This window comes from Parus major, chromosome Z (assembly GCF_001522545.3).
Source record: "Parus major isolate Abel chromosome Z, Parus_major1.1, whole genome shotgun sequence".
NCBI lineage: Eukaryota > Metazoa > Chordata > Aves > Passeriformes > Paridae > Parus > Parus major.
The window spans coordinates 52,673,919-52,697,409 of record NC_031799.1 but is presented as its reverse complement, the minus strand read 5'-3'; the positions used below and the strand labels follow the sequence as shown (position 1 = coordinate 52,697,409).

General features: G+C 36.3%; 1 protein-coding gene across 3 annotated transcripts in view; it reads right to left on the bottom strand.

Annotated features, from left to right (window-relative positions):
* The window catches only part of COMMD10 (COMM domain containing 10), a 103,904-nt gene that overhangs the window by 60,032 nt on the left and 20,381 nt on the right, over positions 1 to 23,491 (bottom strand). For 2 of the 3 annotated variants that reach the window (XM_033520377.1, XM_015652532.3), the window contains exon 5: positions 22,392 to 22,502. In XM_033520377.1, the coding sequence (XP_033376268.1) occupies positions 22,392 to 22,502 (111 nt within the window). Of the gene's footprint in view, positions 1 to 21,102; positions 21,553 to 22,391; positions 22,503 to 23,491 lie in introns of those variants that run through there. The other variant, XM_033520378.1, reaches the window with a different exon arrangement.

Sequence of the window (23,491 nt, the reverse complement as noted above, 5' to 3'; positions counted from 1 at the left end):
GAAGCTTTGTAGGTCATCTGTTCAAAAAACTTGCCCCCTTTTGCTCTCTATTGTTTTTGTCTTCTTCCACCCTATCCACTGCAGCTCTGGGACACTGCATGAGTACTCCAAGCTATCACTGGTCAGTCAGCACATGTTATAGCCATACCTGTACACTTTATGGAATATCATCCTAATGAGGAGCTGGCATCTGTAATGCCTTTATTACAGTAACCAGGACTAGCCCTCTGATGTAAAAAGACTGGCTGAAATGACTGAAATGAGTTTTTGCGTTTACATTTTTCTTCAAAATCACACCAAAAAATCTCCTGGTTTTGCTTGTTGCATCAGGGGAATACAATAAGCATATCTGCAGTTTCATTAGTTTAAATGCAGAAGGTGAATTTATGTCTACTCAACTAATTACATTAATCCATTACTCAACAAAGTGATCTCTGTGGATTCCTTACAGAAAATCATGTAGGGAAAATCCTAAAATATAGTGGAAGGGAATTCCCAGTAGTTTCCTCTACAATTAATTCAATCCAGAATTAGTGAAATTGATTACTTATCAAGTCATGGCTCGCCTTGCTGCACAAAGCCCAATTTCAACATTTCCAAGTCAAATAATTCAGTATTTTCATTATTTCAGGTTTGGAAAAATAGGCTGAAATGGCCAGAGTTTCAGGCTAAAATTTATGAAGCCAGAACAAATAACAGAATCTCACACAAGAAAATGTCAAATTTTCAAAGCTTAAATTATTTTATCAAAGGCCATAACCAAATCTGACAACCTAGACACTAATTTAGAAATCATCACCTAAATTTCAAGTGATAAGCAGGTCAAAATAAAAAACACAAATAAAGAAATAGTGGAAATTTGGGACAACAATTCAAAATTGCTTTCTGTAAGAGTCATTCTCCTATTTTGTCTTTGTCCTGCTTTGTCTGAAGGACAGAAACAATCAGAATTGTAGAGTTCTAATTTTCAAGTGCAAAATTATTTCAGTGTTCTATCCCACAGCAGTGTGTTCTGGAGTATTTTCAGGTAGTATTATCAAAGCAATTTGCATGCTGCTGATTTAACTCTGAAGGCAGCTGACAGGAGGTTCCATCAATATGTAAATTAAATAGCAACACAGGTCTTCTACCAAGGAATAATTATAAGGAAAAAGCTCCAGAACTTACTCTCCTTACAGGACAAGAGATCAAAAAAAAGAGTCATTACATATTTATCCTCTGGTGTAACAATCTTTCTATCCTCAATGCAATGTAAAAACACCAAACAATAGCAGGGTATCTCCCAGCCCCTCCCCAAGTGCTGTCCACAATTTGCCACACTGTAAGCCTACTGAAATGGCAGTTTTTCTTATGAAAATGAATCATCACGACTGCCCAATTTCCAGTGAAATCTGAACTCGCAAGCAAAGTAAGTTCTCAGCAAGATGCGAGCTCAGTTAACACCACCACCACCACCACCACAGTCTAGCCTTTAACTATAATCTATGCCCACCCACATCAGGAAGAACACTTTTGAGACACATATATGTACTAACAATTTGCTATCATATACTGTGGACATCAAATTTTATTCCACTTGAACAGCACGCTCCTCCCAAGGCCACAGAACTGTTTTCCATGGATACATGGTTTGCACACAGAACACTTTTTTACTGTCCACTCTTCACCTTCTCGAACATTTTGTCTGATCTGCTGATCAGACGAACACAACACAAGCACTGAAGTCTATTTGCCTTTTAACAAAAACACCATGTGCCAAAACTACCGTCACAGATGAGTGGGGAACATTTTTTTTGCCACTGGAGAGAACACAGGGAGAAAGAAGGAAATATGTTTTCTTTTTTATTTATTATTTTTTATTTTATTTTTTTATTTACAGCTCTTGGAAACCAAAAATCACATATGAAATCATAAACTCCATAACCATAAGCAAACCATTTATATTGCAAGCCATTTTGGTATATGAAAAGGATTATCAGACTACTGTTGCCCTACCCTTAAAGCATCACAGATGCAGGCTGGTCAGACAGTTATGCAAGAACTTTTGATACAGTTGTGTTCTTTGCAAAATACCAGACAATTTTAAGTGTCACTACAGTTCAAGTGCTGCCATCAGGGAAAGCAGAAACATTTAGCTCCATTTTGTTCCTTCAGTGTGGTTTTGGGAAAAATCAAAAGAAGTTTAAATTTTATCTCTAATATAATATACTATGATAAGCATAGCTTAACCTTTTCTCACCATTTTCAACTCATACTTCACTCATTTGAAAATGCTCAATTTTCTTTACCTAAGTCTCTGCACTTTTTCTCCCTTTAGACCTATGTGGAGTTGTGAAGATGTCCATTCCCCTTTTAAGCCTTTTATTTTATGGTACTCTATTTTTAAGACGCAAATGTTTCAGTCAACATGAGGCATTATGGTAGAAAATAGTTGTTGTGATCTGTTCCTCTGTGTTGCTTAATGAAGTAAAAAGGAAAGTTGTATAGCAGTTTGGCAGCCTTACTGGCTGTGAAATGTCATTAAGTAGGAGATGGCAAGCTTTATCCACGCACCTCTGACTACTAAATTCATAAAACAAACAGAAGGTTTACCATGGGAGGTAGAGAGAAACTAGGCAATATCCTCAAGTTGCTCTTCTAGTTAAACAGCGCGTGGTTACTGAAATTGCTATGGGAACATGGGAGTTCATCAGAAACACAATTTTAGATGTAAAATGTTCCTTAACCTTTTACATTACTACTACTACAAAAAAAAAGAAAATAAAACTAAGGTGTAGAGTCTTGTGCTCACATACTAGTAAAAACTAAAACGTAATTCTAAAACAGTGTAATGATAAAATCTTTTATGCAGCCTTAATTGCTAAGTAGTAGGATTTGATTAAGGGAAGAAAGTCTCCACATGAGCCCTACAGTGATGCACTTCACTTGATTTTAACACATTCTCTAATTGCTACTGAAAAAAAGAGGCCACAGCAAAAGGATAAAAAAGAAACAACTATTTTCTTTTGAGTAAGCACTGCATGCAATTATTCTGTTCAATGGACTACTCCTATGATTTTGGACAGTAGTAATATTATATTTGAGTATCGCCATAGTGCACAAAAGTTCTGCTCCAACTTCCATCCATGATTCACTGATTATCAAACTGTATTAAAAAAAAAATCCTTTAGACAAAAATACCTGCTAAACCAGAATTTAAATTACAGTCTGCCGCATTATTTACAGTTCCACTAAAACATAATGTCCTACTTACAAATATTGAAACTTGGGCAATAAGGCTTATTCCTTCTAAACACCAATTTAAAAGTATCTTTCAGGACAAAGTAAAACAGTATTCTTCAACAGACAGCTGTAACACCACCTCCACAAATATATTTAGATTATGTACCACGCTCATAGTAACTGTTGCACTGAGGAACTCTTGGTTCTCTGGTCCTGCAAAAGGGCCAAAATGTGGCCCAGAAGTGAATGTAAATGTCAGCTATTAAAACTGATGTTTAAAATGCAGAATTCAGGTTACTTAGGTTATTTGGATTATAAAAACCTGTCCTCTGAAAAGACAAATTAAGTATTCCAACCTAAATACAGAAGCAAAAAAGAAAATGGTATTTGTTTTCCATGTAGCATGTTTCTTCCTGCTTGCTGCCATTTACCCTGTTAGGACTGTCCTTTAAAGTGACATGGGTGAACAGGAGAGGTCATTTGAAATTTTTATGGCTTTTCCAAGGTCATGGGTATCATGGACATAATGTAATAAACTAGATAAGCTGGATTGGTAAAGCACAAGGAATTAATTAATCCGTTGATCATAAAAAAATTTAATCAAGAAAAACTAAATGACATACAGAAGCTTTTTACTTCAAACAAGCAAGCTATCCATCAAATTATGATGGCAAAAAATTACTAGAATAATACATAACACATCCTGGTAAGAGTGCTTGTAATAAATTCTTCAAATAATAATGAATATGTCCATAACCCAAAGACCTGAAAGAAAATACTGCTAGGTTAAATCTAGTCTAAAACTTATGCCCAGTTTTCACTTTTGGCAGAAGTTACCACAACTCACATGCCACAAGAAGCTGTAAAAAACCTTCTGCTCTGAAGTAGGGACAAATAGCCACTGTAAATGCATATCTTAGAGAAAACAAGGCAACACACCCCTGAGATTCTGATTGCTTCAGATTATCCACTTCTATAAAACCTTACTTACAACATATAGTCCCAGTTCAAAGTAAATCTGAAGTTTCATTTACACTGTTTTAACTGTGCCATAAACATCACAACTGTCAAAATCCACTCCCTTACTCCCCCACCACGTTGCTCTGCATGTCATACTTGCATTGCTAAAAATAAAACAAAGGAGTAAGCTGCAATAATACAGTCCAGACCTACACAATGGTTACAGCACAGGATTAAAGACTACAAAACCATGTGTGAATTTCTTGTTTTACATGGCCATACTTCAGACATTACTTCAGAAAATCTGGCCGTGTAAGAATAGTTCAGAGTCCATCGACTGTTACAAAACACATCACAAATGTATTTCCTTCTGTTCACAGGAAGCAGAATTAAAACAAACTGCTTCCCAGGAGATAGTGCTTGGATTCTATTCCTGACCTTACCACCTTTTGCTAATATTTTACCTCTGTAAAATATGTGTGCATTAGTCTGTTCCAGATTATATAATTCAGGTTGGTTGTTCTGGTTTGGGTTCATTTTTCTTAAACTTTTAATAATTTACAAATAAGAATAATATGGATAATTAATACCAGAATCTATGACTTTCTACAAATATACACTCTTAGAAAAAAGTGATTCCATTCCTAACTCACAAGAGCATTAAGAGAGGAAAAAATCTCAACTCCTCCTTCATTGCAAATGTTGTTTCATATGATAAAAAAAGGATTAATTTTGCATTTCCAAAACTTTTCACATCTGATTTCAGAATTTAATCAATAAAATAAACAAGACTCAAAGGGAAGTAGGGCACATACTTCAGTGTATGATTTTTTTTACTTTAAAAAAAATAATTTTTATTAAGATAAATAAGTGAGAAGGCAACAGCATTACTATTGCCACTATGTATTGCAACAAGCACAACATACCTTTACCACCAGGAAGCATTGCATGTTACGATGACCACTTTCCACTGGCAGATTACCATGGTTAAAGAAAAAAAAAAATCCAAGCAAAATCCTGCTTCCAAGATCAGCCTAATAATAATCAATATTTTTATTTTATAATACATCTTCTAAAAACATTATTTATTAACTATAGCAATGTTAATTTTACCACCATGTTTCTGTTCCTTACACTTTATGAAAACTAAACTAAATGTAAATTCAGTCCAACAACTGGCTTGTATATTTTTCATTCTACAAACACCTTTAGTAAATTTAAAAAGTGATCCTAGATACAGCACGCAGCAATGCCACAGAAAGGCAGCCATACACTACTCCACATTCCCCAGCAAACTGCCCAGCTCTTCTGGCCTCACTCACCACCCTCATGCTGGTAGTGTTTGCAGTGGACTGAAAGAAGTGACATGTTTTGGCTGCACCTCTAAGGGAAATCCCCAGTGTCACACTCCTGACACCTGACTTGCTTGTGGAGGCCCTGTGAACACACAGGTGCAGCGCCAGGTGCCACGGGATGTGCTGGGACTGCGCATCCCACCAATGGCTTCGGCAACCAGCCCGTTTGCCGAGCAGCCCTGAGCCGGCAGTGGAGCACAGGCGTACGCTCGCCCCGTGACACACACCAGCTTGGGCGCAGGTGTTAACTGGGTATGGGCTTGTCACTCTGAAGTACAGCCAAGATGCAATTTTAGCAGCCAGTGTATTAAAATAAGGAACGCTGCTGTTCGTTACTTGTGAAAAAGAGAGGCAAAGCTACACAGAATCCAAACCTTCCACAGCATCTCCGTGATTTTTCTAGAGAGCAATAGCACCACATTAAAATTAGCATCTACAGAAAACAGAAGAGAGAGTTCAAAGCATAACAGTAAACAGGTTAGAACACTGATACGAGGAAATATGAAAGTGCTAGACTAAAATCAAGAACTGCCTTTAGCACTAATCTGAAGGAACATTTTCCAGTTGTGGAAAAAGTCTGCTATTTTAAAGTACAACAGAAATGGATCATGGCTGCAAGGAATTTATAAGTGCTTGTCTTATTCACACACAAAGTAACAAGTTAAAACAAATCTATCACTAATTTCAGACCTTCCAAGGGAAATTAATCATATAAATTACCTTACTATAATGTATTTTGCAGGAAACTGCAGAGTTTAGAAAGGAATACACAGCAAAATTAAGGTCAACATTTCAAATGTTGGAAGCTTTTCAGGGATAAAAATTAATTAATTCTAACATTTTATCTTCATGCCTCACTCACCAAATCCCACACTGTAAAATGCAGAATCAAATTACAGGTTCATGGAAGAAAAAGAAAAAAGTTTCCTTGAAATGCTACTCTGCTTCTTGGTATTAAACAAATCTCTAGTATTATTCGAGTAAAAATAAACTAAGTCAATAATCATAAAGAGTCACAAGAGATCAGAATCCAGGTCTCAAACTGTTTGTTTTTTAAACTACAAGCCATGCCCAGACTAACTGCAACTACAAATACAAACCTAAATGCTATTTTCATATAACATTTAATATGGGATACCACAGTATTTGCACTCTAGGCACAGAACATGTACTGCCTTTGGTCCTTTATCCTGTAAATAGCTTTCACATCATTTTGGTGCTTGTTCTTGTCAAACTGCCCCTTATTGTGCATGTTTCACTTAATTACTATAATGCCAGGCTATGCTAACTATCATACTACTGATTAATATTTGACATAGGTTGCAAGTCTGCCAGGTTATGTGCTGCTTGCTATTTTCCATTATCTAATAGAGACTGAGTGATTTTTAATGAGAATCAATTTCATTGAAGAACTCATCTGCAATGCTATGGGTTTTTTTCTTACATTTCCCATTAAGCACCGTTTCTAATGAAAATTCAGTTGGACATTTTAACATAAAATGCAAAATGGAAAATGTGACCAACTAACTAGTACATCAGAGTCAAAATGAATAAGGAACCTACCACAAAACATTCGTTTTTGGAACCCACACACTCTGTATCACTTTCCTTGTTTAAGCAAAATAGAGCAGATTATATACAAAATTATCATTAATCCCTTCAGCATCTTTTTCAAAGTTCTTTAGAAGAGTCTGTTTACATTTTCATAAATGAAATCTCCACATAACTGCAGAATACTTTACCTTGAAAATGGAGGCGATCTGGCCCAGCCATCCCCAGATTCCCTGCCCAAAGCACGGATACCTCTGCAAGTCCAGCTATTTTGCTTTATGAAGAATTTTCAACATACCCCACAAATGTCTACTTCTCACATCCTGGCTGAGGACAGCACTTTCACAGTGTGAAAATTTCAAACTTTTCAAAGTTTAAAACCGTTTCTTCTAAACCATATTTAGCCATTTCCAGTGATGTTCTCAGTTTTATCCCTTCTTGAAAATGTTACTTAAAATACTAGAGGAATACTCTGAAATCCTTTCGATAATAATCACTATAATCATAGGCAAGAACCTCTGCATAACACTTGCAGTTGCCGTGATCACTGCAACCCTTTTTTTGTCTTTTCTTTGACACTTTTATAATTTCTTTTAGTTTTTTTTTAATCACTGGATATATTACAAGCAATAACCCTCTCATCCATTGTTTCCTTAGCTCCCTTAGACACACACCCATTATTAGCTGTGAAAATGAAGTGGTAGGCCAATTCCTGCAGCTCAAAGAAGAGTTTGAGTCTCAGCCATTCATTTCCTGCCTTGATCAATTTCATATGTTTCATGTCTCTCTTGATCCTTCAATCAAAAGTATTTTGGCTTCATTTTATCTAACATATTATTAATTTGCCCAATATTTATTCTAAATATGGTCCACACTGACATTTCCATAATTCCCATTCTTCTTTCTTTCCTGTTTTGTCTTTCACAATATATGAATAATATATATAACATTATCAGCTTATATAATATATAATATTATATGCTGATTATAATATATAATAATATATGCTGATTACAATTAAGCTTTTCTTTCTTATCATTGCTATTTCATACCTGTTCCTTTTAGTTCTATGTACTTCACTTACATATCAAATTCTTCTTATTGTATTCTTTAGCTTATGTTTGGACACAATGGAAAATTATTTTAAAACAGCTATGGTAGCACAAGATATGTTCATCTCTAGAACTTTATATACAAACTTTACACAGACAGCCTTCTTAAACTGAATTGTTTGGGGTAAAAATAATGTCATTTTAAGGATGAGTATATGAACAACACAGCTAATAACAGAAAAACAATCTAATCAAATAGCACTTCAGACAAACAAGGACAAACATGATTACAAAAAAAAAAGTGCTAAGCAATTTCCTGCTTTTTTGATTCGTGGGAATTTTTTAAATAGTTAATTTTCTCTCCATCTAACTGATTTCATTAAAAAGAAATGCTAATGCATCAACTTTAACAAACTCCATGCAAGTAATTTATCTTTCCTGCCTCAGAAAAGAATAAGTTTTAATCATCCTAATCTTTACATTAGTAGCAACACTAAAGGGACAAACATACATATTTAAGAGCCTCACTTTTATCTACATCTGTAAAGCAGAACGATAGTCTTTAAATGCCTACTAAAATCTGGGAGATTACTCCTGTTCTGTGAAAAAGAAGTCTCAACAGTTAAAAACAGGGCATAGCTTAAAGTTGCATTTTCTTTGCTATGTCACACCCCTCCCCATGCTAACAACTCATAACCACCTACAAATCAGTCTATTCATTTCAGTGCCAGTACAACTTTTCTGTAGATGTAACCAGAAACATAAGATCTCATAATTTCTAAAAACTTTTAGGACACCAGTTTTGTTTCAATTTCTAATTAATTTCAGGGCTGCATTTTGCAGCACAGCTTTACAAACATACAGGCACAACTGTGACAGTGTGAACCTCATTCACCCTCTACAGAAGAACACACATTCGGGGGCTTGATGTATTTAGAGGGAAAATCAACACAATTCTTCACTGCCAGAAGAAGAAAGGGGCTTGGCTTTATTTTTATTTCCAAGGTTTCTATCTACAGTCACAGTTTGTTCTACTGCTTTTGTGTTAGCCTTGAAGGATACTCAACAACTGCTGACAAAGGTATCTACTTTCACACACAAAAAAACCCACTTAAGCATCATTAAGGATTAAAAACATCTCCAACATTCTAACAAGAATAACCAAGAAACTGAACCCCCCACAATGGGCTACTGCCCTTCATGCCTGCTCCAGAGGTAATCTTCTCCCCCTTGGCCTAGAATTTCCTGCCCCATTTTGAACTAGTTTCCAGGCGCCATGCAGGCCATAGATAAAGGAAGAGAATTGAAAACAACACAGATTTTATTGCAGTACATATGCAGTTGCTTACTACTTTCACACACACACACACACATGCACGCACGCACACATATAAAATTTGTTAATTGTTTTATCACAATAAAAAAAAAACAACAAACAGATAAAATGCTTTAGGTAACCTCACCCATCCTTCTGCTAGTGTGTTTCCTATCTTATACCCCCTGGAAATGCTGGGCTTTTTATTTTCTGTACAGCATTCACCTACCTGTGGGAGTATCAGCCATCATCTTCTATATTCTTTTATATACCAACTTCAGAAAGTGGAAAGGACGCAGCTGATTCCCTGTACCAGGATTCAAGGCAGGAAGGAAGCAGCACCAAGCCCTCTTCTAATCCAAGGTGCATTATTTTCAGCACCTGGACTATGTGCTCCCCATAATGCCCAAGAGCATGGTGTTTAATAACATCAAAGTCTGACCTTAACTCAGAATGCAGATAATGACCTAGTATTAGGGCAAAAATCCAGGAGTTCTATGAGAAACCAATAGTAGAAATGGAATGGTAATTTTTATACAGTTTAGATCAATTAAACCGGAAAGGAATTTTGTGGCACAAACTACAAGACACTTTTCTAGCCGCAAAGGCTTTCTTCTCAACGCTTTTACATTCAGTAAAAATGCTAGTACTCTTTAACAAAAAAAACCCCAAACATAAACCCAAACTCCCCCCACAAAAAAAGTTCTAAAAAACAAACAAACAAAACACCAAGAGACCACACACACAAAAATAACCCGCAAACCCGTAAGTGCAAAAGGGTACTCTAATGGAAGCTTAGGAATTAGATACATATAAGGAAACAGTGATTCCAAGTAAACAGGTACTTTCTAAAAAATATTTTTTCCACAAAACCAAAGAATAATTAAATTTTTCAAGCTCTGAGGTAATATGAAGATATTAACACATGTACAAATATAGTATCAAATTACTTTTGCACTTGTTCCAGACCTGTTGCTAGCACAGTACTGGATGTTGTTTACAGTGGTTTTCATGTGCTGTCCTCCTGACATCCATACTCCTGCAATCTTTATTGACAGAATTAAACACATATTGATTTCACATAACTCTGCAAATGGGATGTGCTTATCTGTATATAAAGACACATACTAAAATAATAGCACTTAGGTTTTGACATGCAAAGCTATTTTTGCAGTTTTATAGGCTGATTCATGTTTGGTCCACAATTTTTATTTCCATCTTTATTAAAAAGAAAAAAAAATAAGAAAAAGGAAACAGTCTAACAATGAAAGCACATTACTGAACTGCTTCATAAAACAATTGGAAGAACGAATTTCCCTTTTTTATCTATTTTTCCAGCATCTAAAGCCACATCACCATAAAAAGCCAGCAGCCTGTCAAGTTCGACTGGAATGTTTTGGAAAAAAAATTACTTTATTGCAAAGGAGAAAAGAAGGAGTTTAGAACAAGTATCCACAACCTGATGCCTCATTGCGGTATTTGAGTTACAGCAATGCAGATTGCATGTTCTGGATTGACAAATATATTTCATCTATCTTTCTATCTATCTATCTATCTATCTATCTATCTATCTATCTATCTATCTATAACAGATTATTAGATGTCTTTTTTGAGTAATTTGGGGATTTTTTTGGAGTTCTTTGTTGCTATATCCTTCTTCTGTCTTACGATTTCCACACTTCCTCAAAAGATCTACTGTTGGTCTGTAGCTCACACCTGGAATGCTGTCCCTGAGATAAAAATGTGTCAGGTTCTTCTCTTCTGAAAGTAGCACAAGCAACTTATACATCATCCTAGACAAGCATCGCAGGCCACAATGTCAAAGTCAAGGATGGTCTCAAGTGCCTTGTGACTCCCTGAAGGCCACAGAAGCAAAATTGCAGTTTGAAATGGTAATGTGAATTTTAAAGCAATTCCACTAAAAAAATAAAATCAAATTATGATAGACTTGAATTTTCAAGAGCTTTTCAAAATGACTGTACAGTGCTTCAGAACAAAGCACTGCATCATGGTGCATAACCCTTCTCAGAGTCCATCATTTTCCTGCATGATAATCATCCTCAGTTTTACTCCAAAAAACTTCTTCAGGTTCAACTCAACTTCAGGTAGCTTCCAATGAATGTTCCTTTCTTGTATTTCTGTACTCTTCACTGCCGTTACAGCCTCCACCCCCCATATCTGTTTCATGCACTTCTTCTCTGTGTTACACCATTTTCAAACATCATTGTGCCTGGCTGCAGTACCCTTGGCAAATCAATGCACTTCAACAAAGCCAGCTCCTTGCTGCTACAGCAAAGCAGCTCTCCTGAAAAGGTTTACCTTTTCCTACTGTATGGTGGCTCAAATACATCTGCACTTGGAAAGAAATCAAAGAAATCAATTTCAATACTAAAGCCTAGCTAGTCCTCATTTCATCTATATTACCAACCCATTTTGGTCCTCACAAGAAAGACTTTCATTTTCACTAAACGGGATACAAATTTAGAAAGAGGAAAATAAAATGTTCACTCAAGAACCTGGTAAATTTTAGCATTCAAAAGTACAGACAAGAATATACTGCCACCCAGTAACTGTGTAAAAACTGCCTGAGCATCTTGCATTTATGTAACACTGTGCTTCACATCCTTTCGGAGCAAAAGATACCCTACAGCATAAGAAGGGCTCTAAAGCCTCAACAACAAAGGAAATCCATCTAACAAAGGATTATAATGATATATTGCTTAATCAACCTTTTTTTCAACAATAAAGGAAACAGAAACAACTATAAAAAAACATTACTAGTTATAGATGATAGCACTTGAGAGCTTGTATTGAATTTATTAGACATAGCATCAAACTGAGCAATTCTGTCCCACTTGAATGGTTAACTCTTGGTATTTGAGGAATTTCAAAAATATTTTAGAATCTGTTGCATTTCTTTGATAGGAGAACAATGCATCTGTTCCTATGAAGATGAGATGAGAAAAAGGAAGAAGGAATGGGAATGTGAAGAGGCAAAGTGATCTAGACATGACAAGGGAAAAAACAGCTCAGGAATCATTTCTCTGTAGTCAGAGGACTTTCCTACAGAATCTACAGAAAGTTTTCTTCCTACCTCCAACTGCATCTTCAAATAAACCTTCTCCTCCTGACTATTCTTAAGATCTTCTAATAAAAGGCACTTACTTTCTAGTAGTAAGTTCAGGTCTTTTCAGGCAGGGTCTGCCTGAAAATGCACTTGTTCCTGAACAAAAGATGTATTTGTTTACGTGTGTATTGTTAGATTTTGAAATTCCTTTATTTAGCATTCAGAATAGTAGAGTAAGGATGACATGAATTTGAACTCCTCTGTGCAGTTACTGATTCCTATACGCAGTTCCAGGTTGCAAACCTTCCAGAACTACTAGGTACAATGGAACATCTAAATCACCTGTTGGCAGCCCCCTAAAATATAGTGTCCATCCTCCAGAAAGCTTAAGCTTTATATCAGGAAAAATTTCTTCACTGACATTATCAGGCATTGGAATGGGCTGCCTACATAAACAGTGGAATCACCCAAAGTGTTCAAACAGCATGTGGATGTGGCTCTGGGGATATGGGTTAGCAGTGCTAAATCACTGCTTGGATTTGATGACCTTCTTGAAGGTCTTTTCCAGCCTTAAGGATTCTGTGAGTCTTTAATACATTTCTCCAAGTCATGAAGCAAACAAGTCAACCCTTTAGTAGTGAAGTACCTAATCAAAGAACTGTAGACCAATATATGGAGCTATAGTACAGCTCCATAGAATCTAGCTACTGACTACTTGTTTTGCTTTCAAATTCCTGCTCTCATAACATGACTTACTTCCAAACATAGGCATCTCCCAATTTCTTGTTTCTGTTGACATTGCAACAGAGGACAGAGAAATAATCTAGTATTTTTAACCTTTTTACAAGTCTGCTGCCTGCCTCTATGCACCAGAAGTAATATAAAAAGCTGCAAATGAGGCATTACTAAAAAAGAGAGACAAGTATTTTCAGTAGCTTTGGCTCTATTTTGCCTTTTGTATTATCCTTTCATTACTCCAAGACTTCAAAATGTATTCTTACTAACAGGATCTGTCTCAATATGGAAAAAAATGGCTTTTTCCTCTCTTCTTTGAAATCTCTTTCTATTATTGTCTTGCGACTGAGCGTGCATTTCTAGAAATATGTTTTATTTCATTAGTAGTGATTTTATACAATCATACTGAACAAGATTTTCTCAAAGGATATAGGCCAAGCTGTGGATTGTGGTTTTCCTGTGAAAGAGGTCCTATTTCATGTATTTTAACCAGTGAGAAAGGTCACTTGTCATAGCAGCTTTTAGAGTTTGTTGAACATTCATACAAAGCCAAGTGGCACAAACTGAGATACAGTTTCAGATATCAGACTCCTGGCATTGGTAAACAACAGGAAACAAGGTAAGTGAAAATTGTCTCCTCTGCATATGATTGAGGTGATGACCTATCTTCTTCCACCTGAAGAGGGACTGGAAAGAGTGTCACAACATTGTTAGGCACCTGCTTGACGTCAAATGCTCAGCACTGATACTGTTTGACAGTATGTACTGTGTATTTATTGCCTTGAGCTAGACAAATGTTAACAACGCAGGAAATGCTAACTTTCTACTCTTTCAAGAACAGATACACTATTTATCCAGAAAGCCAGATTTGGCAATTACATTGGTTGCAAACTGACAAAAAACCCCAGCAAAAGTAAAAGAAAAGCAAGTCCAGCAATTCTGCAAAGCGGGCAATCAAATTGCTTTTAAATTCAAAGCCATGCTATTAACCCCCAAAGATTCTTAGTTTGAAAGTCATTACCACAAGATTACTTTTCCTTGACAGTACCATTTTGTACCAAAACTCACGAAACAATGAATTTAAAGAACTCACAAAGAAAAAGTGGGAGAGAATTTCAATGGTGAACATAAATGTAAACTGAATGCAAATGAAGAAGCGTGGGCTCCCTGTATACTGCTCTGAGCAGACCTGGTGAGATGCCTGTCACATAAAACACCTAATTAGTTTGTAATAGTCTAGGCAGTACAGAACTGCTGGCAAGGTATGAATCAACACAGTAACTGGAAATGGTCCTTCTCACCATGACGTTTTTAAAGGTACATGATACAAAAGCAAGGTGTGATCTGCATGCCATTGAATTGGTTTGGCAGCTGCTCCTTTTCACCTATTCAACTGTTTTCACAGCCTCTTCTGATATGAGTATTGGCATTATCAGGAAGAAAAGATAAGCACATATCTTTCCACAAAACATGTGACAGGTTGTGTATGGAGGAGTAAACATGTAGGTAAAGGATGCACAGCCCCAAAGTGGTCCCAAAGTAAGCTGTGGGCCCTGACCCTGGCAAGATGCAAATGCTCTGACACAGACCAGTTTTTCTCCTTTGGGTTGCACAGTATTTTTAATTATTTTACACTGTAATAGAATCTCTAATTTCTTAACCCAAATTAAGCAGTTTCATATGCAATACCTGACTATCCTTTAAGTGAAGGATATCCAGTCTAAACCTCCCCTGGTGCAAACTGAGACCTGAGACCTGAGATTTCTTCTTGTCCTATCACTTGGTGCCTTGGAGAAGACACTGACCCCCACCTGGCTATGACCTTCTTTCAGGCAGTTGTAGAGAGCCATCAGGTCTCTCCTTGGCTTCCTTTACTCCAGGCTGAACACCTCCAGACCTCTCAGCCCCTCCTCATCAGACTCCAGACCCTTCACCAGCTCTATTACCGTTCTTTTTGTTATACCTTGTGTCCACTTCCTCCTCCATCTTCCTGCCTCCATCTCCAATTCTCAAAGGCAGCAGTCAACATTAGTGTGACAGAGGAAAAGATAGAAGAGCAATACTGGTAACCTTATATTTGCTATTAGAGCAAGCCAACTTTCACATTTATCTCTCCCTAATCTCACTCATTTCTTGGACTACCTTATCTTTCAACCATAGAGTCAGTAAGAAACAGACACAGGAGAGATGACGGGTTTTAACATATTTGTGAAGGTCCAACAGAGCTTATTGCTTCAGTAAAAGCAGAGGGAAAAATAATGTCCAGAAGTTCTGCAAAAGCACAGCAAAAATACTAAACAAATAGGGTTATCTTCCAATCAAGCAACAGTTCATCTGTTAAGATGCTACACAGTTTCTGAGAATAATAGGCTAGAAAAAATATAAATGCCTGAGAATTTGTGATGAATTCCAGGGATGTGTCTTCTTTATTTGAAAAAGACCTACAGTAAACCAGTCTGGGGAAACAGGGAACAAGTTTTCTAAGATGTCATGAACAACTGCACTAAATAAGAAAAGATCACCAGATCTTTCTGTTTTTCAAATTCCCTAAAGGCCCTAAAGTTTAACTCTGCCTGGCAATGAAATGGGTCACCAAGTTTAAACGCAAGTATTTGAACTACTTTTCTGCTGTTTATTTGGGCTTACAACAGTACAGCTACACATTACAGACAATTAAATTTACTCCTGTACAAAACAAGAGTTTCATTTCTAATTGTAGGCTGAGGTTGCCCAAGATTGCAACTATAAACAGTCAACTGGCACCATCTTCTTCTTTAGCTCCAGGACACAAAGAAACAGGGAGAACATCCTAAAAATGTTCTGCCATGAACCGAGCACGTGTAGAGCTTGTAACCAGTTACAGGGTTTGTAAATTTATGTGATACAGTCTGAACTGACAAACTGTGCATATAGCCAGATAAAAGAAATGTAAGTATACTGTAAAGAGATCCTTACTACAAGATGGATAATTAAATAATTTAAAATAACAAATGAAGTCAGATAACTAAAGGTGAGTGCATACTCTTGGAGGCACACCACCTGGTAAATGGTTACTGAGAAAAATGTCAAACTACTCCCAACTTACAGAACACAGGTTACATGGGCATCCATTTCTATGAGAGCAGGAAAACAAAAAAGTCTTCTCAGCATTTAAAAAATTCTAGACCACAGCTTCATTTTTCCCTCTAATTAAATAAATTTAATCAGAGGTAATAACTATGATAGATCAAAACTAAACAGTCTAATGCAAGATTTACTCTTCATCATAAGTGCAGAATTTCCGTCACTCACGGTGGAGCAATTAAGTTTCTGTCATCTTTCTGCAACGATGTGACTGCTGGAATCAAGTTATAATTTCAGGCTCATTTTTCTGAGTTGTTCCACACAACTCAAGATCATATTGTCATTCTTACTACCATTCCTACAGATATGAGGACTTCCCTCATATTCTGAAACCTTCTCTTAGGGAACTTTTTTTCCTTCTTAACAGCAGCACTGTTTATTAGGGCTTAATTCTCAGACAAAACTCATTTCATGATGAATGAACACCTTGCTAAAAGCAGCAACACTGCTTGTTCAGAAGCACAGAAAAACCTTGAACCGGGACTGTGCTGTCTGAGGCTATCCAGGTTTCCAATTAACTCTCCCTAATAGGAATGAAAAAACCCTTCTCTCTCAATCTAATCCTTAAACACTTTTGCATTCATCTAGGCCTGTCCTACTTTCTTTTTGCAATTGTTTGAGACTTACAAATAATGTTGATGGGAAAACTAAGCTCAATTCCAGGGTGTACATACAAGGTTGTTTGTGCTCTGAGAAGGAAAAGGATGATGTCCTCATCAGCAAAGAAAGTGGTTGAGAGCGAGCTGATGAACGTGGGAAGCAATTTACAATTGTTTTATCTTTGGACCTCATCATAGTTCTTTTCAGCATTATTACTTTCAAGTGTCCTCTTTTTTGAAGGCCCTACAGATAAAAATTACTCCTCTATTTTGAAACAAACAAACCGACAAAAAAAAAAAAAAAAAAAAGACCACATAAATGCATCATCCCCAAAGGATGACTGAAATGACAAATGAAAGGAGTACATGCTCAATTCTGCCACCTCCTACTTCTCAGAAGTGAGATCATATTACTAGCATCCACCAACTCTCACTGTTGTGCCAGTCCACAAACACAAATACTTTTCAGGAAAAAACAAAGGGCTAATCTGAGGTGGAAGGGAAAGTACCACCATATTTCCTTAAACACTGATTAATGTGCAGGTCCTGCCTGCATGCCATACAGGCTGCAGAGAATCTATACTGTGAATTAAGTAATTGATGTAGCTCTGACAGAAGAAGATTTGTTTCCCATTTACTTTGCTTTGGGGTGTCTTTTTTAAAAGATGGGAAAAGTAATCACAATGGGAAACACAGAAAGCATAATGGTGTACTTATTGAAGCAAAGAGAGCAAAAAGGTATAAATTTTGTTCACTGCCAGAAATATACAAGAAGTCTGTATAAATCAGGAGAAGAAAAAGCCCAACACATATGATGTTATTTTAACAAGATAGTAATTTCAGATTTCTAGATTTTTACTTATTCTCTAGAATGATGATTATGTAGTATCAGCTCAGTTTCAAATGCAATCAGACTGCAATTTGGTTTTCATAGAATCATAGAATATTCTGAGCTGGAAGTGACCCACAAGGATCTCTCCAACTCCTGGCCCTTCAGAGCCCCAGGAGTTAAACCTTGTGCCTGAGAGGTCTGTCCAAATGCCTCCTGAGCTCTGTCAGGCTTGGTGCTGTGATCACTTCCCTGGGGAGCCTGTTCCAGTGCCCAAACACCCTCTGGGTGAAGAACTTTTTACTAATATCCAACCAAAACCTTTCTTGACACAGCTTCATGGTGTTCCCTCGGGTTCTGTCACTGGTCACCACAGAGAAGAGATCAGCGTCTGCCCCTTTTCCTTCCCTCACAAGGAAGCTCTGGACTGCTACGAGATGTCTCCTCAGTCTCTTCTTCTCCAAGCTGAAGAGACCAAGTGACATCAGCTGCAGCTCATATACTTCACCTCTAGACCCTTCATCATCCTTGTTGCCCGCCCTATGTAATAACCTCCTCTACTAACTTAGTATCTATTTTATATTGTGGCACCCAAAACTGCCCCCAGCACTCGAGCTGAGGCTGCCCCAGAGCAGAGCAGAGCAGGACAATTCCCTCCCTTGCGCTGGGATGGGGTTGCTGGGCCTGATGCACCCCAGGACAAGCTTGGCCCTCCTGGCTGCCAGGGCACTGCTGACTCAATTTCACCTTGCCATCAACCCCACATCACCTTTCACAGCACTGCTATCCAGCATCTCATTCCCCAGTGTGTCCATATATGGTTGCCCCATCTCAGCTGCTGAATCTGGCATTTGTCCTGATTGAAATTCATTTGGTTTGTGATTGCCCATCTCTCTTAATTTGTCACAGCCTCTCATGTGTTACATTCCCTTGTTAAAGCATCTTGATGTTAGGGGAAATTATTCAAAAAGAAATAAAATAAAATCAGAATAAAAGAATTCTAATATTATCCATCTTTTGCCAAAAGTATTACACTAGCAGGTTCTACAAACCAGCACGATAATCAGTTATTTTTTTGTCTTGCATTAGCAGACAAAATCCTGTAAAAATTCTTCAAATACATCTATAAAGAAGGAACAGAAGAAACAAAATATTGATTTTTCACAAGGAATCTCTATATAATATTTATACTTAAAAACAGAGCTGCCTCAAGAATTTTTTATGGTTAAGAATTCACAGATTAAGTAAGGAGAAGGAAAACCAAGAGAAGAGCAAAGCCTTCCATAGGACAAATTGCAATTAGATAACTGAATCTAATAAAATCTGTGGAGTGGATTTACAGAAGAAAATTGGATAACTATCGAGAGACAACACTGGGCAAGAATAATTTATTTATCCTAACGATTTTCAAGCATAAATGGTAACTACAGATCATGTGTGAAAATACACAGTAACAAATACCTTATATAGTAATGTGCCTTACTGGATCTTCTTAATGATGAGTAATAGCAACAACTCTTTAAGAAAACACTCCTACTTCTCACATTCCTCTGTGAAGATGTTCAGCACCAATTGTGTGACATTTCTGAAGCCCTTCAATCTTTCTACACACTTTGATATTATTTATTTATTTATTTATTTGGCTTCTCCTAGGATTATATAAAATTATCACAGTTATTTAAAAAAGTCTGGACTAGACAGCCAAAGGAATTACTGCTATTAACAGTGGGAGGGAATATGAGAGTGTGTGCTTATGTGGACAGTTACTAAATAGATTACTGGAGGAAAAAAATATTAAATAAACACAACACTTTTGGGGAGCAGTCGTTCTTTGCAAATCAAAAATCTTTATTAGCAACACAGATTGTCAGGATTGTTAATTTGTTCTTTTACTATCAATTGAACCTATAGCCATAAAAATAATTATACTCTGTACAGAATCTTCAGACCATCATGTTGCAATCAACAGTCCAAAAATCTGAAACCAAATTTCCTATTTAAAAAAACCCTTATACACAGCTGATATGTTACACATCAGTTCTCAAATGTCAACTAAACTCATCAAAATGTCAAAAGGGAAGCAAAGGGACCTTGCAAATCAAAAATATGTTTTCTATTATGTTTCCTATTTCCAGTTTCTTTCATATGTCTAGTTCATAGACATATCACTTCCTTCAGATTCTAGGACGCAATTAAACATTTGAAAAAATTAATCACTGTAATAAAACACTGTTAACTGGATTTTTAATTGAAATCTCTTTTTTTCCTCTTTCTTATACAAAACACTAGCAGCAACCAAAGCAGCCTAGACCACAGGACAACTTGAGCTGGAAGGCTGTGTCTGACAGCCCACCTGATCCACTCCCCAGCTCACACTGGGGCTAACACAAGCGTAATTCCACATCTGAGTATAAGCAAATCTGTAACAAAAACTAGTAAAAAACAGTTTAACAAAAATCATGGGCTCTGATCACAAGTCTTGCTAGTCACAAGCAGTGCTATTTCCTGAGAAATGCAAATGTCACTAGCAGCTTGAACCACCTGAAAGAACTAAAGAACACCTTGCTTTTGCATTTCGATGGATTTATTCCTCTGGGACTCTGCATTTCATCTGAAGCTGACAATATGTACTATATAAATATTTATACAGCATATAGCAGATTTCTTTTTATTTCTCAACACAGAAGTAACATCCATGTAGCCACAGGTTTTATGATTACCTCTCCTGGAGAGATAATTTAAATACGAATTTTAAATGTCATCTTGTGAATAAGAACTCTTTAAATGTTCTTTAAGCAGCTTCATTTGTAGTAAACACTAATGTATTGGTATAATTAATTTTAGTTAGCAAGAGTGAAAATAATAACCCATTTCATTTACCTTGCTCAGTGTGCATTTTTTATTAATAGGCTTTATTTTTTTATATACACAAGAGAAACTTCTGTTGTCATATACAGATTAGAAATGTAAACACTTAAACACTTCCCACAATGACTGACTTCAGAATTGATTCTGAGTATTATCTCAAAAAAAACAAGGAGCCAGGGTGACAAAGAGCACTACTGCCCCCTAATGAGCCAGACCATAAAAGCTCCTCTGTAACAGCATTTAGTTTCTTTATCAAGTCATTATATCCATTAATTAAAAAAAAAGTGAAAAAATAATACAATCATTAAGAATATATTAAATTCACACCACATTTCTGCACAAAAGACACACACATGACTTTAGAGGAAAAGAAAAGGTATCTAGTAGCTACAATTTTAAGATATAATACTTCATGCACCAAGAGATCACAAAGATGCAAGATACAAACAGAAAGATTGCCCACACTAAGCAAATACTAGTCAATCTCATGTTCTAGGATGTAATCCTGTAATGATCTTCACACCAACCTAGATTTTAAAATTTTAATGCCTGTAATGTTTTCTTGATGTACTGTTTTATCTAAATGCCCATCACAAGTTTATTCTAGGCTTGTAATTATCACAAATAATCAAGTAATTCTGATCTTGGTATCTAAACATATTCCAAAAAAGAAGAGAGAAAACAATAGATAAAGCCCACTATCTGAATTTTGTTTGTACAAGAAACAGAAGAACTTTATGTCTTATATGAAAGTGACTTTTTCCCTCTATACTTTTTTAATAGTTTTGACATAAGAACTGAATCTGTATTCAATGGTCACCATTGCAGATTGAACATAGAATTTTGTCCAGTTCCTGCATCTGCAGCAATGGAATGCTGAAAAAAATACAACTGCTGAAAGTCTTGGTGAGAAGCTGTGAATTCTCTTTTATTTCACCATATTTACTCACATTAGTAAAATTACTGTGAATTAAATCCAATGCTAAAGCAGCACTGAATTCTGATTTCTCCCCTCAAACTCCTTATACTGAACTTTTCACAGGTTAACATTCTGACAGACACCACTGAACCAAAGACTCCTGTTTCCAGTAGCAAGATAAGGTTAAAAGCAAATCATGTGTCTAATTTGAAACATGTTGGCTGACAAAAGACACAGATTTTATGAAGAAAAAAAAATTATGTTATTTAGTGAGTTTGGGTTCTGCTATGCCACCAAGTCACTAAAATCCCAGAACTTAAGACTTTGCCTTAAAACCTCCAAATACTGGGTTTCTGTGGCCTCACATAGTGTCATCATTCATATAAATACATCATTAGCACAGAAAGGTTGCAAGTGATGAGCAATGCGTTACATAACTACACACATGGTAGAAGGCTGCAACCTACTATGTATTAAAAGCATAAGAACTACAATCATATGCTATGTGATAAAAATAAACTATCTACAAAAACATTTTAGAGACCTAAAATAACCACATTCCCTATTTCTCCTGTTACAGCCCAAAGAGTTGGCAACACAGCTCTCAGTCTACTGAATACTTATGCTATTATATCAGTATTTCACAATTCCAAGTGTTTACTATAATCTTTATGAAATATAAAAACAGAAATAATGACAACAACAATTGAGAGTTCCAATGGATGCCGTTAAGTGACCCTTAACATAAAGCCATCAACCACAACTCATTCCAACTCTGCTGACTTATATTTCTTACCTTTGAATCTTCATTGCTCACTCCCAGCTCTAGCACAGCTTGAGGAGACTTCAGCTTTGCTTGCATGGACTCTGCCATTTGAAGATTAAGCTGCCATCCAATTGTTTCAAGCTATAAAACACAAGTTTAGATGACAATCAGATGGTACAGAAGCAGTGAAGTCAACTTTCAAAACTGCCAGTGGCCTGTGTCAGTGAACACAGTGTCACATTCTGCAAATGTTAAGCATTTGTATACAATGCATTTCCCTCAAATTATCCTGGACTCCAAGACAGATTTGCTTTTCTCTTGTCAAAACTATCTTTCAAACTGCTACGACCACTCAAAGCAACTTCTTGTACCCCAGATCTGATGAACCCAATCCATAGAACAACTACAAATCCAGAATATGGTAGCTTCCTCTTCTTGTGGAAGTTTATCAGCAAAGTTGCAGCTTCAATTTAATTTCATATTTTACTTTTAGGAAAAATAAAAAAATCTTAAATAAACAGTAAACTAAAAATGATGATTTCTTAATCCACAGATTTATTCATGTGTTATAAAATATGCAAATCTTAATGACAAAAATAATTCTGCTTTTTGACTCATTAATGCTGAAAGGACATAACCCACATAAGCATGTGAGCAATAGAATTTTTAACAGAAAATTTTAAAAAATACATTTCATATTCTTTTTTCATCATTAATTTGAAGTTATATTCAAACTTTATTAAAATATAGCTCATGCACAAATGAAGTACACAACAACAGAACTAAATGGCTTCCACAAAATGATCTTCCTGGCTTTAGTGAATAAAAAGAAGTGGAAATACAAAGTCTTACCATCTGCCAAGATAACCTACACACAAATTCTTTTTAATCGCGTGTCTCCCCTCTTACAGGAAATACTGTGGCTGACTTGGTAAAAGTGTAAGTGTGCCACATCTTGGTCAATCTCTTACCAATCTAACAGCTAAATTCAGCTAAAAATCATTAAGAGAATAAAGCCATGCCAAAGGCCTTGTACTGTGAACACCAGTACATGTCCTACATCCTACAGTGACAGTAATCTCTAGATGAAAGATAGAAAAGGGTAACAAAAGCTTCTTCATGGACACAGC